At 43.1% G+C, this 19,481-nt stretch overlaps 1 protein-coding gene across 3 annotated transcripts in view; it reads left to right on the plus strand.

The window, feature by feature from the left end:
- Positions 1-19,481, plus strand: part of grb10b (growth factor receptor-bound protein 10b) — a 119,158-nt gene that overhangs the window by 90,978 nt on the left and 8,699 nt on the right. For all 3 annotated transcript variants that reach the window (XM_080720941.1, XM_080720942.1, XM_080720943.1), the window contains 5 exons: positions 2,771-2,927; positions 10,097-10,212; positions 14,556-14,630; positions 18,474-18,611; positions 18,784-18,894. In XM_080720941.1, coding sequence (XP_080577067.1) covers positions 2,771-2,927; positions 10,097-10,212; positions 14,556-14,630; positions 18,474-18,611; positions 18,784-18,894 — 597 coding nt within the window. The remainder of the gene's footprint in view (positions 1-2,770; positions 2,928-10,096; positions 10,213-14,555; positions 14,631-18,473; positions 18,612-18,783; positions 18,895-19,481) is intronic.

Here is a 19,481-nt window from a genome sequence, read left to right on the forward strand (position 1 = left end):
GCGCTTGTGTGTGTGTGTGTGTGTGTCTGCGTGCCTGTGTGCCTGGGTCTGTGTGGGAATGATTACATCAGCCTACTGCAGCCTTATGATTGGTTGGTGAGCGTGTGGTTTGATTCAGTGTGCCTTGGAGTCCGTGGCTGAGGCTGTAACCCATTGTGAGCGAGACAGGCAGAGAGAGAGAGAGAGAGAGAGAGAGAGAGAGAGAGAAGGAGGGAGGGAAAGATAGTTGTCAGACACAACCGGCACTGAGAGCTCTGTACTGTACCTACAGCCATCTGATCGCTCATTGTCTATCTGTGGCTGTCCTGTGGTCTGCACAGACAGTTTTAGGCTGTAACACGCAGCTTTCATACAGTGTTTCGGGGGTTCCAGTAGGCTGAAAGAGTAGACTCTTGGTTATGTGACAGGTAGCACGACTGTCAGCTGTCTACTTTCACAGGAATTGGATTTTTTTTTATGAGTTGTTTCGTTTTAGTTTTTCTTCGAAAGAAGAGAAGAAGAGTGTGGAACAGGGGTTTGTGCCTGAGTGACTGTGTGTGAGTGCATTGGGGAGGAGGTAGGCTCACTCCAACAAAATGCCTTCGTGTTCCCCGGACTGCTGCCTACTGCAGGCCGTGGAGGTAAGACTGCTCTCATTCTCTATCGCTATCCACTTCTCTATCTCCATCTCTGCCTGTCTGTCTATCTCTTTCTTTTGCCTATGGCATGTCCAAGTTCATATCGGTCATCATCGTACATTTTGGATAATTTCTCTTCTGAAGGTCAAGGAGAATTTGTCTTTTTCAAGATGTAAGCGAGAGAGAGAGAGTGAGAGCAAAAAAATGTATGTGACAAGCTTTGAAAGAACTGAATTTAACCTGGCTTCTTTTGTTCTTTTTGTGAACATTGTGCGATATGTTCACAGTTCTAGACTGGGATATTATACAGTACACCTGGCTGTGAGTGTGTGCTGTATGTTTTACCAGGTAGGCTAGTTGTGTGTGTGTGTGTGTGTGTGTGTGTGTGTGTGTGTGTGTGTGTGCGTGTGCGTGTGCGTTTGTGTTCACTAGCAGAGGTTCCTGCATAGGTACGTTGACCAACCTGCTCTAGATTCTTATGCAGACCATTCCTTGTGTAGTGCACACATCTGGTATAAGTTATTTACACTGGCACATTGTGAGGACCAGTTGATTGGCTGGTGATTTGTCAATCTGTTGAGACTTGCAAGAGTACGTTTGGCCAAAACCATAACCGTACAGCCATCGACATTATATATAGTACATTATAATATATACAGTATTCGGATGGAAATAACTTTTTCCTGGGTCATCCTGTTGAAGGGTGGGATATTATCACTGAGGACTCAGCCATATATCATTTTATCAGAGTGTGTGTGTGTGTGTGTGTGTGTGTGTGTGTGTGTGTGTGTGTGTGTGTGTGTGTGTGTGTGTGTGTGTGTGTGTGTGTGTGTGTGTGTGTGTGTGTGTGTGTGTGTGTGTGTTTACGTGTGACCAAGTGTGTCCATGCATGCATCTACATTAGAGGGAGAATAAACAGGTGGTCTGCAGGGACTATACAACCATATTATCTATGGGTATTTTTCAAACATTTTCACATATGTCACATATATAGCCGGGTATATAATTAACTCATTCTGTAGATTCTGCTGGGGTTTTCAGTGTTTTTACCTTATATTTTAGGCTCCATGAACGCACAGCCATCAAAATGTAATCAGATTACTTGACGACGATTCATCTTTTCTTTCACCCGATAAAGAAAGATTACGGCCATCCGTGCTTTTTTTATGGTCCGTAGAGAAGGGCTTGTTTTAAACAAGAACGCGATCTGGAGATAGATTACGAGATAAATCCATTTTCCTTCGCAGCAATCCATTGCTGTAAATGGAGGTTGTTTTTTGGGCTTTTATGCCTTTACTGGATAGGACAGTAGGCCGACAGGAAATGGGGGGAGAGATGGGGAGCGACACGCGGCAGTGTCGCTCAGTAGGCCAGCGGGCGCACCGTAAACGGAGGTTTTCATTTCCTGATCCGGTCAGCTCCCGAAGGATTATGGGAATTTGAGTTCTTGCATCAGTGCCGGGTGCCGCAGACCGCACGCTACGGTTTACAATAGGAAATGTCATATCTCGACTTAAGTCGGATGGATTTGAAAACCCGACTTTAGTGGGGTTCGGCAGTTACTGTGTTAAGCTATAATTGGAAGCGTGGTGATACAGTAGGTCCCCCCTGAGCCATTTAGACAGTTACTGTATGCACCATGTTCACATGAGGAGATGCTTGTTACACACAGTATATTTCTTAAGCTACATGTTGCACTTAAAGAACTCCTTGTCTGTGATTTCTAACGCCGCAATTGCTACATTGTGTTGAATGTATGTTCTTTTCTATTGTGTGCGATAATTACAGGCCTGTCTATGCTGTAGTATATATGGGTTGCTATATGATAAATGCCACGCTAGCCTTTGAAGATAATTGCTGACTATACCAACCATTGGGCTGTGTTTTGGAAAATGCTATATCTTAAATGATTTTTTTCACAGTTTGGCTGTGGGGTTCCAATCCTATGTTCACCTTTTATTTAAAGGACCTTCTCTCTTCCCCCATCCTCTCCGATCGCTAAGCGCTGATAATCTCGCCATCTCCCTTTCTTTCCTCTAACGATGAGTCATTTTGCTTAGAGAAATGATGCAGCTTTTTGTTTCGTTATTCATAAAACAAAAGCAAACATTATCCATGTTTAAAAAACGTCCATCCTTTTCATTCCTGCACAGATTGTGAAGATCTTCAGTGAAGACGGCATGGGGAAAGTAGTGGAGATCCCAGCAGACATGACTGTCAGGGACCTGTGCCAGCTCCTAGTCTATAAAAGCCATTGTGTTGACGACAACAGTTGGACACTTGTTGAGCACCACCCGCTGCTGGGGTTAGGTAAGTGGCAAATACCCACCCATTCAAGCACCAGCAGGGCAGCCGTAGCTTAGTGCATGGGCAGAGAGACTGTCTGGTGATCAGAAGGTCACCGCCCCCCCCACACATCCCCCCCCCCCCCACACACACACACACACCCCATCGTCCAGTAGAGTGTTTCTCAAACTTTCACATTCAAGGTCTTCCCTTAACTCTGACAGTGTACAAATGGAACCAAATGGACCCTAACGGGTCCATTTGGTTCCATTTGTACAGACTTGTATGGGTCAATTTAGACCCCCTTAAAGGAACCCACAGAGTCCCTGGAATCCACTGTGAGAGCCACTGGTCCAGTATACGCAGCAAAGTGTCCATGAGCAAGCCACTTGACCCCTAACAGCGCCCCACCCCTGAGCTCTCATCATGGCCATCTGAGAAGCCATCAGCTGGGTGAAGCTGAAGCTGAATTTCCCTGCAGGATTGATTGATATATACCATCTCATGCGTAGTAAAATGGGCACATGTTCATCTAACTCTGAGAGTGTACAAATGTAACCGGATGCATTACACTCTGAAGAGTTACAAATAGATGAAATGATTAAGATTTTACTGTGTACTTTATATACACAAAAGCAGAAACACAAAAAAAAGAACACATACATTCACAGAAACACGTACTGTACATGCACCCACACTCATATATACAAACACCCATGCTTAGTACATGCATGCAAGGTGCCTGCGGGTGGATAGGCTGAGACATTCTAGACATACAACAAGGCATGCATGCATGCATGCCCACATGCTTTGACAAATAAGAGGGGCAAATGTCACAGAGGCCTGTGACATTAGTCAAGTATGCACTGCAGGCATGCATGCATTGCATACACATTATGTATCGTACATAATATGAGGCGGCAGTGGTTCAGGGGTAGAGTTGACGTCTTAGAACACATAGGGTTCCCCAAGGGCTCCCAGTTCGATCCTGGGCTCCCCCAGAGTTATTGTCGTAGAGTCCTTGAGCAAGTCTCTGAACCCTTGCGTGCGTGCGTGCGTGCGTGCGTGCGTGCGCGCGTGCGTGTGTCATATATGGAACTATAATGTTTGTGAAATTACTTTGCCATCATAAAAACGTCGATAACAGACAACTCTTGCAGAATTGAGAGGGGCATGCCTTTCTTTGTAGCAGAAGAAGTTTGTTGAGACCGATTACTTTATTGATCTGCTAACCTAACCGGTACATGAACGAACAGACAGTCATCAATGGAATATGAGCACTGATTAACCACTTTAACCCTACCATCCAAATTTTTAGCATGCCATTATACAGTAGGGGAAAAAAACATTACAAATAGAAGAATTGTGTTTGCTTGTAGAAAAGGGTTAAGTGGTTAACATTCCAGCTTTTATTTGACACGATAGGAGGAAAGCTAAGTTAGAGAGGAAGGGAAATAATGACAACCAGTGTGGGTGTGATAATGAAATGGGAAGGCAGTGTAAAGGAACAGATGAAGATGATGATAAAGATGAAGTCAGGGCACAGAAAGTAACACATGAGGGAGATGGAGGATGAGACGGATTGAAAGCTGTAACAAAATCTCCGCTGACCTCCAGTCACAGAAGGTGTAATGTTATTGATCCGCTACTGTAATTGACACGTCAGAGAGAGAGGAGAAGGTGATGGAGATGATTGATGAAAATTTTAAAAGGCTATCTGTTATGTTAGAGGCTCTTTGTTCAGCAGCCCGCCAGCGCCACTGACATCACCTTCCCCAAAATAGAAGCTCTCATTGCACCATAGAGGCTCAGACAATGCCCAGTCCAGACCTGGAGGTTGTAATAGGCCTAATGTGATGCAAAAGGGTCAGAATGACCGTGGGTGAGTGGATGTGGGAGAAGGCCAACAGTATTCTATCCAGAGCCTATTTTCGGTGCTTGATACCACACAGAACCAAGCATAATCAAGTGAATACGGGAGAAGTGGTGTAATGGCATGGATTTCTACAAAGAGAGGGCAATTCTTTCAACATAAGATGCAGCATTCAAGTTCAGGAGAGTTTGGACAAGGCAATTCTCTTGAATGCTGCCTTTAGGTATGGCATGGAAAGAGGGCATTTGCGTTTCTTTCACCATAGTAAAAACTGAATTCATGGTCTGGAGAGGGCACTTTTTACGGACGAGTAAAAGGGAAGGGGCTCAAGCCCCCTTTCATGTCTATGTGTGCACGTGCCTGAATGTAATGTACATTGCAAAGTGCGTTGGAGGAAGGTGTTTATAATATTGCACAAATGCACCATTTACAATGTGGCACTGAAATAATAAAAACAATAATGACAGATTATAGTTAAAAAAATAAGAAGATAATAATTAGCTATTTCTTTATATAACAGAGTGCCTTGGATTTCTATCAGGGTGACTTTGTATTAAACTTGGCAGTATAGCAGGAGGTTTGGAAAACTGTGGCTAGCTGAACTTTAGAAAACTCAACCTCCCCCTTAGGAGAGTGCGATTATAAAGCACTTATGGAAGACAAGTTGGGTCTGTGCTCATGTCTGTACATTTTAACAGATGTGGGAGAGCAGGGGGTGTAGCTTAGTGGCTTTTCATAGAAACATGTCCAGTGGTAGTGTAAAACACAAAAAGATACTCACATTTTAGCGAAATATGTGAAATTGTTTTTGTTTTATTGTTTATTCGACCTATAAAATATAGTGGGTTTCATTCGACATTGATATCATCGTTGTCGGGAGGAAACCGTGTATGTCCAAAACTGGTGCTTTTCAGGAAATGTCTCCAATGCAGTTATTATTTAGTCACACGCTCTTTTCATAACATGTTTAAATAGTTCAAACGCCTGACGTGAGCTTGTAAAGCTGTACTATTTCTGCTACTTTTGCGTGACCCTCTCATACCAGGAAGACGGAAGCATAAAAATGAATTCATGGAAAACATAAAAGCGTGAAATATTGAGATGTAAGGTTTCTACCCGACAGCAACGATATGTCTTTCAAAGAATTTCCACCGTTGTTCAGGATTCTTTTGCTGAAGCCACAAAAGGGGCCCTGATGTGGTCAGATGTAGTTTCAACTTGTGGGAACTTGTAGGAAAGTACATCGCACTTCTCAATGGACGGCTCCCAAATCACTTAGCTAATATTTCATCATCCGTCATGATCTGATTACATTTCTCATCGCCGTTGCCAACACGATGCTGCCAAGTGCAGTTGGACCCATTCACTGTCAATGACATCATTTTTGGCTCAGAGCAACTCCGTTATAATATGGCTGTAATTGTTGTGGCACACCTGTACTCAAATGGCATCTGCCGGGTCTCGGATCGTTTCTTTTTACGATTTACTTTACAAGTCTCTGTTTGCTCTTCTTAGAGTGTGTGTGTGTGTGTGTGTGTGTGTGTGTGTGTGTGTGTGTGTGTGTGTGTGTGTGTGTGTGTGTGTGTGTGTGTGTGTGTGTGTGTGTGTGTGTGTGTGTGTGTGTGTGTGTGTGTGTGTGTGTGTGTGTGTGTGTGTGTGTGTGTGTGTGTGTGTGTGTGTGTGTGTGTGTGTGTGGTGTACCCGTGTAAGTAAAGTGTACCCGTGAAGTAAGAACAGGCATTTGCATGTCTATGTTTACATATGCGTATCTGTTTGCAAGCACATATGCTTGCTTGGTAGAATGTGCGCTTACAATATGTGCCTGGTGTGTGCGATGTGCGCGTGGACATGTTGCAAATGTGTACGTGCCGTCGTGATGTACATTCTGTGCTTGTTGTGGGTGGATGGATGTCCAGAATAGAAGATTCCGAGAAGCCAGAACAATGGCGTGTTTGAATAAAGAAGCCTATTCCCATTGATAGCTGCCTGCTCTCAGTATTGCCTTTGAATGGGGGTGAGATGGCTGTTTAAGATAAAGTGACATTGACCCCTTTCTGTCAGCCGCGGAAGGTTAACGAGACCATGGGACAGTTAGATGGTGATGCCAGGGTGAGTCATGGTCACGCATCACAGTGATTCATCTGAGAGAGGCGACAGGATGAAAGACAGAGACGGAGAGAGCAAACTGGGAGTCGTGACAGTGATAGGATTGATTTATGGTGCTTCGTTGCCGGTCTCGCACACAGGGGTGTCACACCAAATGCTGGGCCCTGCTGGGTACAAGAATTCACTCACATTTTAATGCTTTAACTATTGAAAAATAGCAGATATACAAGCTCACAGCGCGGCACCGAGTGCCGCGCTGCGAGCTTGTAGATCTGCTATTTTTGAAAAATCGTGAAAATGTGTGCAGAGTCCAAATTATTTCAAATCCTTTTAAGGTTTTTTGAAAAACCTACATTTCTATGTGAGTGAGGCTCAAATATTTTCATGTGAAGGACCCCCAAAATTATATGCATTTGGCCACGCATCCCCATTTCAAACTATTTAGTTCCAGGGACCACCCAGAAGCTAAATTTGATTTACAAATGTTCGCTTAAAAAGTACATATATTCAAAGATTTGCACACATTTTCACGACTTTTCAAAAATAGCAGTTCTACAAGCTCGCAGCGTGTGAGCTTGTATATCTGCCATTTTTCAATAGCTAAAGTATAGCTATTGAACACCGCTGCTCTCACAGCGAAAACTAACTGACCTACAAGCTCACGTTGCGACGTGTTACGAGTGTGTTGACGATCGGCTACGTTTGCTGCACGAGATCGCTGCACAACAAAGAGTAAATCAGACAGATGAAGTTGGGATAATGAGATGAGATAGTACTTTAATGTCAGCTTTATCTGATGTTTATATTGCATCTCAAGCTGCTCGCTCTCGCCTCAGAAATAAACAGCGCTATCGGCCCACACACGACGTTCAGATAATTACAAAATGCACATCTGATTTAGAGAGGCGGCTCTCACCAAAGATGACTAAAATTACACTTTGTGCGTCACAGAGTTTACCAATCATCCGTCAGTCCATAATGGTATGTAGATGCCTGTTGAGTCACCTTTTCTTTGATTCTCAAAGACTGAAACCTTTTTTATGGGGTCTGCTTCTATGTACTGTTCTAAATATTCCACTGTAATGTCCACGGTAACAGACTTCATTTGATATCCCTCTGCCAATGGTAGTTGGTGTGTTGAGCACATTCCATTCCTGTTATAGAATCAATTTCAGTACACTTGTTGATTCTACAATGATATAGCTGAAAATATCTCACATTTAGGGGTTGTTAGGGGAGTCCCCAAATTATTTTGGGGGGTCCCCAGATGATCGCCAATGACGTCTCAATGACGTCTTTTTTCAAAAGCCCTGGGTGCCAATGACGTCTTTGACGTCTTTTGTGTTTTTTGTATGATTTTTGTTTTTATTTTTTTTTAAGATGTCAAAATGACCTGAGATCAGAGAGATGCTTTTCTCTGTTTGTGTGTTGGCTCCCTCGTTTAGCTGATTGAGAAAATGTGTGTTCATTCTAGTGGATGGACACTTTTTTTTATTCAAACAGCTCTATCTCTGGAACCATTTGTCTGATTGACAAAATTCGTTTTGCCACTGAATCACAACAACTGTGTCTGTTTCTTTTTTTTATAAAACAAAACAATTTTTTTTCATTGCATAGTAAAGAAAAACATACAAAATCCTGGCACATCTACCTTGAGAGCCATTTTGGCCCAGGGCACAGAAAGAGTTAACTTAATGGGCTACATTGTTTTCTCACTCAACAGTAAACAAACCAACTTAAAGTTTTAAGTGCATTCAGGCCGGAAACACATTTTAGTGAAATAATGTACAGTATGTAGCAACATATTTGTTTTTGTAATTCTTGAATAATATTTGAAATTTTTCAGAAAACTTAGGTCAGGCCTAAATGGGTTAATACCTCTAAAATGACAAATTAAACATTGGTCAAATTGTCATATATTAGAGGCAGAAATTGTGAAAATAGACGATCTACACAGGATCTACAAGATGATCTACAAGATGATCTTGAAATGCAAGGCATTGTGAGCATGTAGATCTGCTATTTTCACAATAGAACCGTGTTATACAAAATGTAATGCCGCAACTCTTAAGGTCGTTGCACACTGCTGCGTTTTTCGGGCCGAATATCGGAGTGATTTTCGGAGCGTGTAAATAAAAAAATCAACCTCACGTTATGTCAATAACATTTGCACACTGCTGCCCGTTTTGTATTTATTTTCGGACCAGGGTTGATTTTTTTCCCTGCTTTAGAGGATTTCGGATTTCCAAAACGCAACGAATAAACGCAGTGCAGTGTGCAACCAGCTTTAGTACTCGTCATGATTATTTTGGGGGTCGCAGCCTGAAAAGCTTGAGAACCTCTGGGTTAGCACTGCGGTTAGGCGTAGAAGTGTCCTGCTTAGGGTCTCTTCAACATGTGTACTTGAGCGGTGCCGGGATGCAAACCAGTGTCCTTCTGATTACCAGACGGCCTCTATACCCACTAAGCTACAGCCCCTTACTTAACCCATTGTCTTACTGGTCCCATTCACTAACACTGCACAGCGATGATATAACAGAGCGTGTCGTTTCTAGTGGCCCTGCCTATGTGGAGTTCTGGTTTCAAGTGAGTGGTGGTTATGACTCATTTGCTTACAGTAGAAGGCCAGGCTAGTTTCGCTTTGAGTTTCAAACATACAGGATGTGAGTGTTGGGGATGATGCAAGTGTGGGAATGTTTGCTGTGTATATTTACACACGTCATGGTATGGCTGGGCAGTGAACTGAAAATATATCAAAACTGACTTCTAGAATGAATAACCAACTTAATATTGCTCATGTTGGTTAATTAATTTCCCCCGCTTAATTTCCCTAATTTCTTTCATTTCTTATATATCAACGAGTTGGCATGAAATCATCTTGTTACATTTTTATAATCGATCAAAACGATTAGTCTGATTAACCACTTAACCCTATACTTCGCTGTACAATGTGGCATGTGTATTTACACTATACCGGTATATCGTCTGAAAACTGTTACTTTTCAGGATTCTGACGGGTTCATTTGGTTCCATTTGTACACTGTCAGAGTTAAGGGGAGACCTTGAAATGTGAACGTTTGAGAAACACTGCCATAAGATGTATTGTGCTCCACACATAAAAAAAGTAGAGGAGGAAAAGTAATTTATTTTCTCTTCCTTCCTTCTCTCTCTCTTTCTCTCTCTCTCTCTCTCTCCCCCTCTGTCTCTCTCCCAGAGCGGTGTCTAGAAGACCATGAGCTGGTGGTTCAGGTCCAAGCCTCCATGAGCAGCGACAGCAGACTCCTCTTCAGAAAGAATTATGCCAAATATGAATTCTTCAAAAATCCCCTGGTATTTGCCTGATCGTTTTGATTCATTTTAGCATGCTATGCTTGTCTCTCCCAAACTTTCCTGAAAATAACGTCACCTGCTTGTGTCCTTCTAAAGGCATCTTTTAACCGCACAGATTTTCCGCCGATTTGCATCGATAAGCGTTGTTTGACGACGGGCTGCTGACCAGTGTTGGGAAAGTTCACTTTCAAAATGAACTAGTTCAAGTTCAAGTTCAAAACTTCTAAAATGAACTAGTTCATGTCATAGTTCATAATTCTACATTAATTTTTTAACTTAAGTTCACGGTTCCCCAAAATGAACTAACTTAGTTATTTTTCGTTATTTTTTTAACCATAATATTTTTATACTTTTGGCTATTCAATTTTTTTTTTACATTGCTGCAAGCTATTATTCGTCGAAATTATTGACACATGAGCCCATATAGAACCACACACAGCAATTATTTCATCCAACTTAACTCATATGCTGCCATTTAACAATACCTTCGTACTCTTTAACTGCCATTCGTCTCCATAGACTTCCATGTAATTCATAGTGCACGGATCATGCACACCCATGCCTAGATAATGCACCACGTGTGTCCACATTGCTCACAGCTTTCAAACAAAAAAATCCGAATGGAAATCCGTTCAGGCATTCATGAGATAGCAGCCATTATGTTTTACACTGTTGTGAGCTTGGAGGTCTGCTACCTGAGTTGTATGGGGGTTGTATGGGGGTTAAACAAGCAATTTCGCGATCGCTATCATGCCTACTAACGTTTTTGGGGTCCCAAAACATTTTTTGAAAAAAAAAATTTTTTTGATTTTCTTTTTTCTTTTTTTTTTCAAAATGGCGGAAATTCTCGGGTTCCTCGGGCGTGGCAGGGAGGGACATCGCGAAATTCTCGGGTTCCTCGGGTTTGGCAGGGTATGAGTTAACATTGAAGTGCCCACAATATTTAGGTGCCCACTAGTGCCCAGTCTTCCTGCACTGTGAAGCCAGAGGTTTCTAAACGTCGCGCACATCTGCATGTTTCCACAATGGTTCAAATAGCTGATCTACAAGCTCACGTTGTCTCGTGGATGCGACGCGGTGTGAGCTTGCAGATCAGCTATTTTCGGCATGCAACACACATCATACCACAAAGTATAGACAGGCTTTACTTGCGAGACGTAATGAGGCAGAGACTCACACACTGACACACAGCGCTTGATGTGAAGAGAAGCACCCAGGCAGACAGCACCGCGGCGCTCACATATCAAATTTCGCGAGGTTTGCGAGGCTGCAGCTGGGTGATATTGGGGCATGTGAATGAAAAGAAAGATGTGAGGACAGAACCGCATGAACGAGCCAACGAGCGCCGTTCATGGACGTCAGAATGAATGCATTCGACAATAGCGTTCATCAAGCGGAAACGAAGAACGTTCAGTTCACGTTCGACCAAAATATGAACGTGTTCATGAACGATCGTTCATTGAACACATTCGGGTACAACACTGCTGCCGACAGGGAGCTAATTGGTAGGTTTTCTGCAGCGGGTCGGGATCGCTATCGACCAGTATCGACCGAAAACTGGAAGACTGGACTTTCCCAGTTTTGTTGAGTCTCCCTGACTCGTCGGTAGAATTGAGGGGGTTGTAGAGTAGACAGTTTGCTACTGCTACAAAACCATGCAAGCCTAAACAAGCCAGAGATCGCAGATTTTAACTAAATACCATATTCTCAAATCTCAATTCCTATACCAATCGACTCCAAAGCAAAGTGCTGTGTGTTGTTTTGGTGAGAGCAGAAAACACTGCATAGAGTAAAAATCTCTGCCTCCGGTTGACTCCAGTTGCCAGATTCTGTGTGTGAAACAAGCGACCAGGTCTATGAAAACAAGCCCAAAAGAAGCGACCAGTTTCACCTATTGAGCTCGATTACATTAGCTATTTTATAAAGGAATGTTGAAAGCAAGGCCAAATAAGCAACTACACTTCAGAAACAAGCCCAAACAAAAGTAACCCACAACTAGCAACATTATAGTAAAACAGGATCAAAGTCGCTTATAACGAGCAGACCTAGCAACACAGTGCACATGCGCACACTGCGTACAGTAACTACAGTCGTCTGGAAAAAATGTGCTTAGTTTTTTGCAGTTCTTTGCAGTCTGTGAAAAGTTAGTCTCCTGTAGTCTCTTTGGTGTGGAGTTAGATTAATATGGATCAGCAGTGTTGCGTACATATCCGCTTAACCACATGTACCTGTGGATTTGTCATAATAGGCGAACCTTCTGTGGAAAAAAGGAGAATATTCAGTGAAAAAATAAGCACATCTAGATTAATCTGCTATTTTAGGGCGAAGAGATTTGCTATAATTGGGGAACAAAGGAGCTGTCCAAGTATAGACCCCTGGGGTGCCACGGTCAATGAAGTATATGGGTTTTACAAAGCATTTTTATACAATTTGATGGTATTGGTGTGGTATACTGTACCACATGAAAAAGTGACATCTTGTTCCAGCCATCACAAGAACAGTATTTACAGTTTTACTGCAAATACTGTTCTTGTGATGGCTGGAACAAGATGTCACTTTTTACATCATGTGTGCTTACACATGAATCATCATTGACGATATGACTCCTAAGACAGCAAATTATAGTTTGTGTTTTATTGGGATTTAATTTATTAAAAAGGGCAAAGGGCATATTTTTTTTTTGAGCGGTGGTCCTGTGATTCGCTTTCAAGATGTTACTGGCTGGCTGGCTGGCTGGCTGGCTGGCTGGCTGGCCGTGTATGTCTGTCGCCTGCCATACCTCTCCTGACCACACACACAGACCACACACACACACACACACACACGTTAAAGGAGGGGCGCTATTGAGCAGGGCAGGCAGACAACACACTCTCTCTCTCTCTCTCTCTCTCTCTCTCTCGTGCACGCACGCACGCACGCACACACGCACGCACGCACACACACACACACACACACACACACACACACACACACACACTCAGTCAAGAGATATAGAGCAGCAGCAGCAGCTCCACACAGACACACGCAGTGAAGGGCGAACGTGAACTGAACGTCCTTTGTTTTCGCTTGATGAACGAATTGTCGAACACGATCATTCTGACGCCCGTGAACGGCGTTCGCCGGCGTTCGGCGGCCGTTCATGCGGCGGTCCGCGCCTCCGTGTGGTCGTCTGTCCTCTCGTCTCTCTTTTCATTCACATGCTCCAATAGTACGCACTTCAAGCAGCTCCTCGTGAACGTTGATTATGCGGTGCTGTCTGCAGCTGCACTGTGAATCTCCTCCTCTCGCAAGTAAAGCCTGACTACTTTGTCATGTGTGTTGCACGGCGAAAATAGCTGATCTGCAAGCTCACACACACACGCTCCACTTCAAACGAGGTTTGATCTTTTTTACTCATAACGTAACCACTTAACCACTGTTTTTTTTATTGTTTTTGAGCGGTGGTCACACCGTCTCCTATACGTGGCCGTGTGTGTGTCCGGCCGGGAGGGGCGCTGTTCTCACATTATTATTATTATTAACAAACTGAATGTTTTAGGGTCAAATAAATTAGAGTGTGTGAAGAAACTACAGCATTGTAAAGCACACTAACCCCGCTGCACCCACCCAGTAGTGCTGTTGCACAGCCTCCACGACCACCGCTCAGTTCACACGGGTGTGATTTTTTAGTAGGGAAAGACATTTTCTACTGTGTAAAACATTTGACAGTTGTATGTGGTGTCGATCAAATGATGGCGGTACTGTGGTGGTGTAACCCAGTGGTCCTCAACCTTTTCAGGCCGCGACCCCCAAAATAATCATATTGTTGCGAGGTGTTGTGAGCATGTAGAGCGGCTATTTTCACAATTTCTGGCTCTAACATTTGACAAATTAGCCTATGTTAAATTGTCACTTTAGAAATGTGCTTAAACCCTCTATACACTTAAACTTTATGTTTGTTTGTTTACTGTTGAGTGAGAAAACAATGTTACACATTAAGTTAATCATCTGGGGACCCCCCAAAATAATTTGGGGACCCCCCCTGGGGGTCCTGACCCACAGGTTGAGAACCACTGGTGTAACTTACTTAGGGATGAAATGAAAGGAATGTTCCTTATCAAAATCTCTCTGTCTCTGTTCATTTTCTTTATTGTTTTTAAATATTGCACTTTACTGTCTTCATAACTGTGCTTGTTTCTTTTTTCAGTCAGTCAGGTTTTCTTAAACCACAGTTGTTTTCATAGTGAGTTATTGATATATTTTTCTTTCCATCTGTCATTCGCTCGCTCGCTCGCTCTCTCTCTCCCTCCATCCCTCTCTTTCTTGCGCACATTCTCTCTGCCTCTCGCTGTCTCTCTCACCAGACATTCTTCCCGGAGCACATGGTTGCATGGTGCCAGGAAACCAATGGTACGATTCCACCACCTCAGCTCCTACAGGTACACAGAGCACCCACACGCAGCATGTGAGCATGCATGGCTTGCACATGCTTTAGCACCTACATCTCTTATCCAGTCGTTCCGCCTCGATGCTAATTTACACGTAGTCGCATGATCGTGTCACGATCCGAATCTCTTCCAGTGGGCCACGTGGTGGAAGTATAAATTAGGCCTGGAAGCGAGCACGCTGCACATTGTCTATCATCACGCTAACATACTTCACTTTTGACCCTTAGACGACAGCGTGTCTCGTCGGGCCTGGAGTAATAACTACCGTTGATCCTCTGTTGACACATAACTGTCTGGGCGCACGCACCGCAAGCCTGACTTGTATGACAAGTGGAATTAAGCAATCACAAACAGAACATACAGTGCCCTACCTGCCTACTGTATGTTAGCACAGTACAAATTCATACACGTGTGTCACGCTAACGACCTACCCCGTAGACTGCCTTGGGGCTTGCAGAGATCGTGCAAGAGATATGAAAAATTAAGTCTGGGAGGCAATCAGACAAGCAGAGAGAGAGAGAGAAAAGGAGAAAGGATTCATGGGATTTTTAAGAGCTTGAGACGTGTACACACTGTCTGTCGTGTCATGTACGTATATAATTTTTATTTATTAACGTATATAATAAAGCTGTCAGAGTCAAAACAATACAAAGTGGGATCCATTCCTTCATCGTGCCACTTGCAAAACTATAGCTGTGTATTAGGCTGAGGCATTATGCACTATCATGCTTAACCAAGATGACTCAGTAAATTAATGATAATAGATTGATTCGGAGCTGCAGCTAATTCTAAAAAAGAAGATCTTTGCAGACATTTAGTGCCCTGTCAAAACCAGAAACCGTTTCTGAACCTGGCTCTGTTTTTTGTCGTGAGTTGAGATGCTAGAGATTATGTTCTCTGAAGATCTCGGTGTGAATGCAAAATGACAAGTTATAATACCTTGACAAACAAGTCTTGTCATCTCTGCATCTGACAAGAAAATGGGGGACTGCAGGGTGATGCAATGGAAATGAACTCTAACGCTTGACATTTCCAGATTCCATATCAACCCTATCTACAGTAGTTGCGTTGCGAAGCGTTGTGATCTTGTAAATCGTCTATTTGGGTAAAGATATTTGAATTAGAGGGGGAAAAGGAGCAGACCAAGTATAGAGCCCTGGGGCCCCCATGTCAATAAAGTATATGGGATGTACAGTAAGTGGTTAAGAACAATGGGAACCCATGTGCTTTAACAGTGATCTGGAACAGGTTACCTTTAATTTGCAAACCTGAGATTCTACAGTACATCAATATAATATGTACTGTAATATTTAGCCTGCTATTTCATATTGAGCTGTTTTTGTAACACATGAAACCTGTGTTTTCCAAAACATCAGCGGCCACAAATGTTACATCCTCCAACCATGTCACACGTCATTAATACCATACATCAGACACCCGTGACATATTCAAGATTTTCAACTCCTGGGAATTAAGGTTTCAATGCTCCGAGCAGAGATCAGCACCATGACATGTATTCCATGGGCGGATTATTGAGGGTGAGAGAGATCCTTTTCACTTGTACGTATTATACATCGCACGCCAGTGTATTTAACCTGTTGTGCAGGGTGTCCTGGATCTTTCAACATATTGTTGCTGTCGGGCAGAAACCTCTTATCTTCTTATTCTAACTTTATGTGTTTTTTTTTTGTAAATTAATGTCCTACTTGATCACACTACATCAGGGGTCTTCAACGTTTTCAGACCAAGGACCCCTTAGTTGAGAGAGAGATGAAGCTGTGACCCCCAAAACCTTTTCATAGATTCCATAATAGTTTAATTGTTTGACAGCACAATCGTCAGTGTATTTTGGATTCGTGTCAATTATTGTTTGTTTTCAGATATTTAACCACTTGAACCGTCAATACTTAATAAACATGACCTTTCCCTCAACACCAAAGCTCTTTGCCGAAAATAGCCGATCTGCAAGCTCACAACTCCTTGCGCGAGCTTGTAGATCTGCTATCTTTGGCTAAAGTTCTCAGAATATGGACACCAGGGTTCAAGTGGTTAATCTAAAAAAGGAGAAAAAAAAGTTTCTATCACACAAAGATTTGGAGGGTAACTCTGAGGCCCCCTTGTTGAAGACCCTTGCACTACAGCATCACACAAAAGTAGGCTATCAAAAGTAGCAGATCAGCAAGCTCGAAACGTGGCGCCAATGGTGCTGTCTTGAGCTTCTCGATCTGCTACTTTCGCTATAATTTAATTTGAATCGAGAAAGTAACTGTTTTGGACATATGAGGTTTCCACCCCTGACAGAGACGATATTCTCTCCCATATGTGAGCCGATTCCTGTTGACAGGTCCCTAGCTCACAGTACGTCCCAGTATGGATCACTGCTCTCGGTCTTGGTTCTTGGCACGACAAAGTATAAATAATCAGGCTTGAGGCTCCTTGCTGTTTCCTTTGTGAGGCTTGTGATGGCCCTGCTGTTGTGTGTGGCATGTACACAGTAGCCTGTGGACTCTGTAGGGCACCTTGATGAGCATAAAGCACACACTATAGCCACGCTGCCTGTGGCATGTACTGGGTGTATCAACCAAGTTCTTATATTCTGCTCCCCATCCAGTAAGGCAGTGGTTCTCAACCTTTTCAGGCCGCAACCCCCAAAATAATCATATTTTAACTGGGGAAACCCCCACCCTGACGAGCACTAAGAGTTGAGGCATTACATTTTGCGTTGCGAGGCGTTGTGAGCATGTAGATCGGCTATTTCACAATTTCTGCCACTAATAGTTGACAATTTGGCCAACGTTTAAATTTATCATTTTAGAGGTATTAAAAAGTCCTTAAATTGTCACTTTAGAAATGTGTAGATACCCGCTATACACTTACACTTTATGTTGTTTTGTTTACTGTTGAGAGAGAAAACGATGTTGCACATTAAGTTAATCATCTGGGGACCCCCCAAAATAATTTGGGGACCACCTGGGGGTCCCGACCTACAGGTTGAGAACCACTGCAGTAAGGAGGAGTGAGTTAAGAGGGCGGAGGCCAAACAAACTGGTGAATCTAGGACTAGCCCTGCTTTGTCTTCTCTCCCCAGCCACTCCTTATTAATTGCCTGGAATGATTCCAGGCACTTTCACACTGCATTTATGTCACTGAGTGATTTAGTGTTTCCTCTACCATTGCCTTGGGGGACCGAAGCTCACCCCTAAGGCAATGCCCACCACCTCTCAAAATCAAAGTCAATTTAAGTTTTAGTACCAAATGACAGTAGGAGTTACCTAAACGCATCTTTCACATGGATCAGGTTTAGACTACAGTATACACTTCCATTAAAGAAACATAACATGTTTATGTTATTTATCTAATGTACAGTATGTGCTTTCAGACCACTGAATTACCAGCTTTTTATTCAATTTCAGTTGGGAAATCCATTTGAATCTTTCCAAGACCCAAAACGGATGATAATACAAGCTCCGACACATTGTAAGCTTGCTTTTATATGACAAATTCAATGTTTTGATGTGACCAAATAGCCATCTGGTGCCATGTTTCCTGCATCTATTTTGGGTCTTGGTTGGATCAGATTAAATATAAATCACCTTTAAAGGAGTAGTTCACCCCCCAAATTACTTTTTTTTCTATTGATTAGTCACGCTATGGAGACTTGAGTTCAATAATATTTTTTTGTATTTGTCACATTCAAGACAAAAAAATGGATTATAGTACATTTACCCCCATCCAGGATGGGGACCCGAATGCAAGGCACTGGATGGGGAAACGACTAACTCCCTTCACTTCCTGGTTCCTTCTCTCTTTCGCACCTTCCTTTTCTCCTCTCAGAACTTCCTATCCTCCAGTGGCTGTCCAGAGATCCAAGGGTATCTGTATGTGAAGGAGGTGGGCAGGAAGTCGTGGAAGAAGCTCTACATGTTCCTGCGAAGATCAGGACTTTACTGCTCCACAAAAGGAACTTCAAAGGTGACAAAATACATCAGTTCTTTATATATTTATATTTTTGTATCCGCCAGTATACTGCGCTTTGGTCATTAATACACATTAATATACCTCAGTGTGTCCAACACTGTTTAATGAGCTCCTGTAATTGTTCTGTTTCTTTGATGTAATGTTGTGACATTATTGATGTCTACAGGAGCCCAGGCATCTACAGTTACTTGCAGACATAGAGGACAGTAACATCTTCACTGTCATCACAGGCAAGAAGCAGCACAGCGCACCCACAGAATACGAGTTCTGTATCAAGGTAAGGGACCGAAAGATTTAGCTAGATGAGGCTGTTTTAAGGACTGATAATGGGAAGAGACTTTAGATACAGGTCCTATTTATCTGATTTGTACTGTATGCCTCATGCACATCACATCAGGGGGCACAGTGGCACAGTCAGTAGCGTTGTCGCTTCACAGCTAGAAGGTCCCTGGACGATTCCCGCCAGGGACGCTGTGGGCAATATGGGCGTGTTCTCTCCTCCGCATCATCAGTGCCCATACCCTAGGTGGGGTTGTCGAAAGGTCATTTAAGTGTGGAGTTTGCATGTTCTCCCCGTGTCCCCTATGGTATACCCTCACAAAAAAACATGCAGTAATCCTGGTCTCTATACTGCCTCCCCCTGGTCACCTGGGTGCCTGATGGAGGGGAAAGGAACTGTTAGGAATAACGTGTTCCTTCCACTCGCTACGTACTACCAGGGAAACTCCCCTCTGTCAGGTGAAAAGAAGGAAGCATGAGCTCAGTTTGGGTTCTCCCCGGGTTGGCAGAGGGAGAGCACGCCCAGGATTATGGCTTAGGCAATTGGCAATGGGTTACAAAATTGTGGGATAAAAACTATTTAAA

The sequence above is a fragment of the Nannobrachium achirus genome (assembly GCF_963921795.1).
Source record: "Nannobrachium achirus genome assembly, chromosome: 2".
Lineage (NCBI taxonomy): Eukaryota > Metazoa > Chordata > Actinopteri > Myctophiformes > Myctophidae > Nannobrachium > Nannobrachium achirus.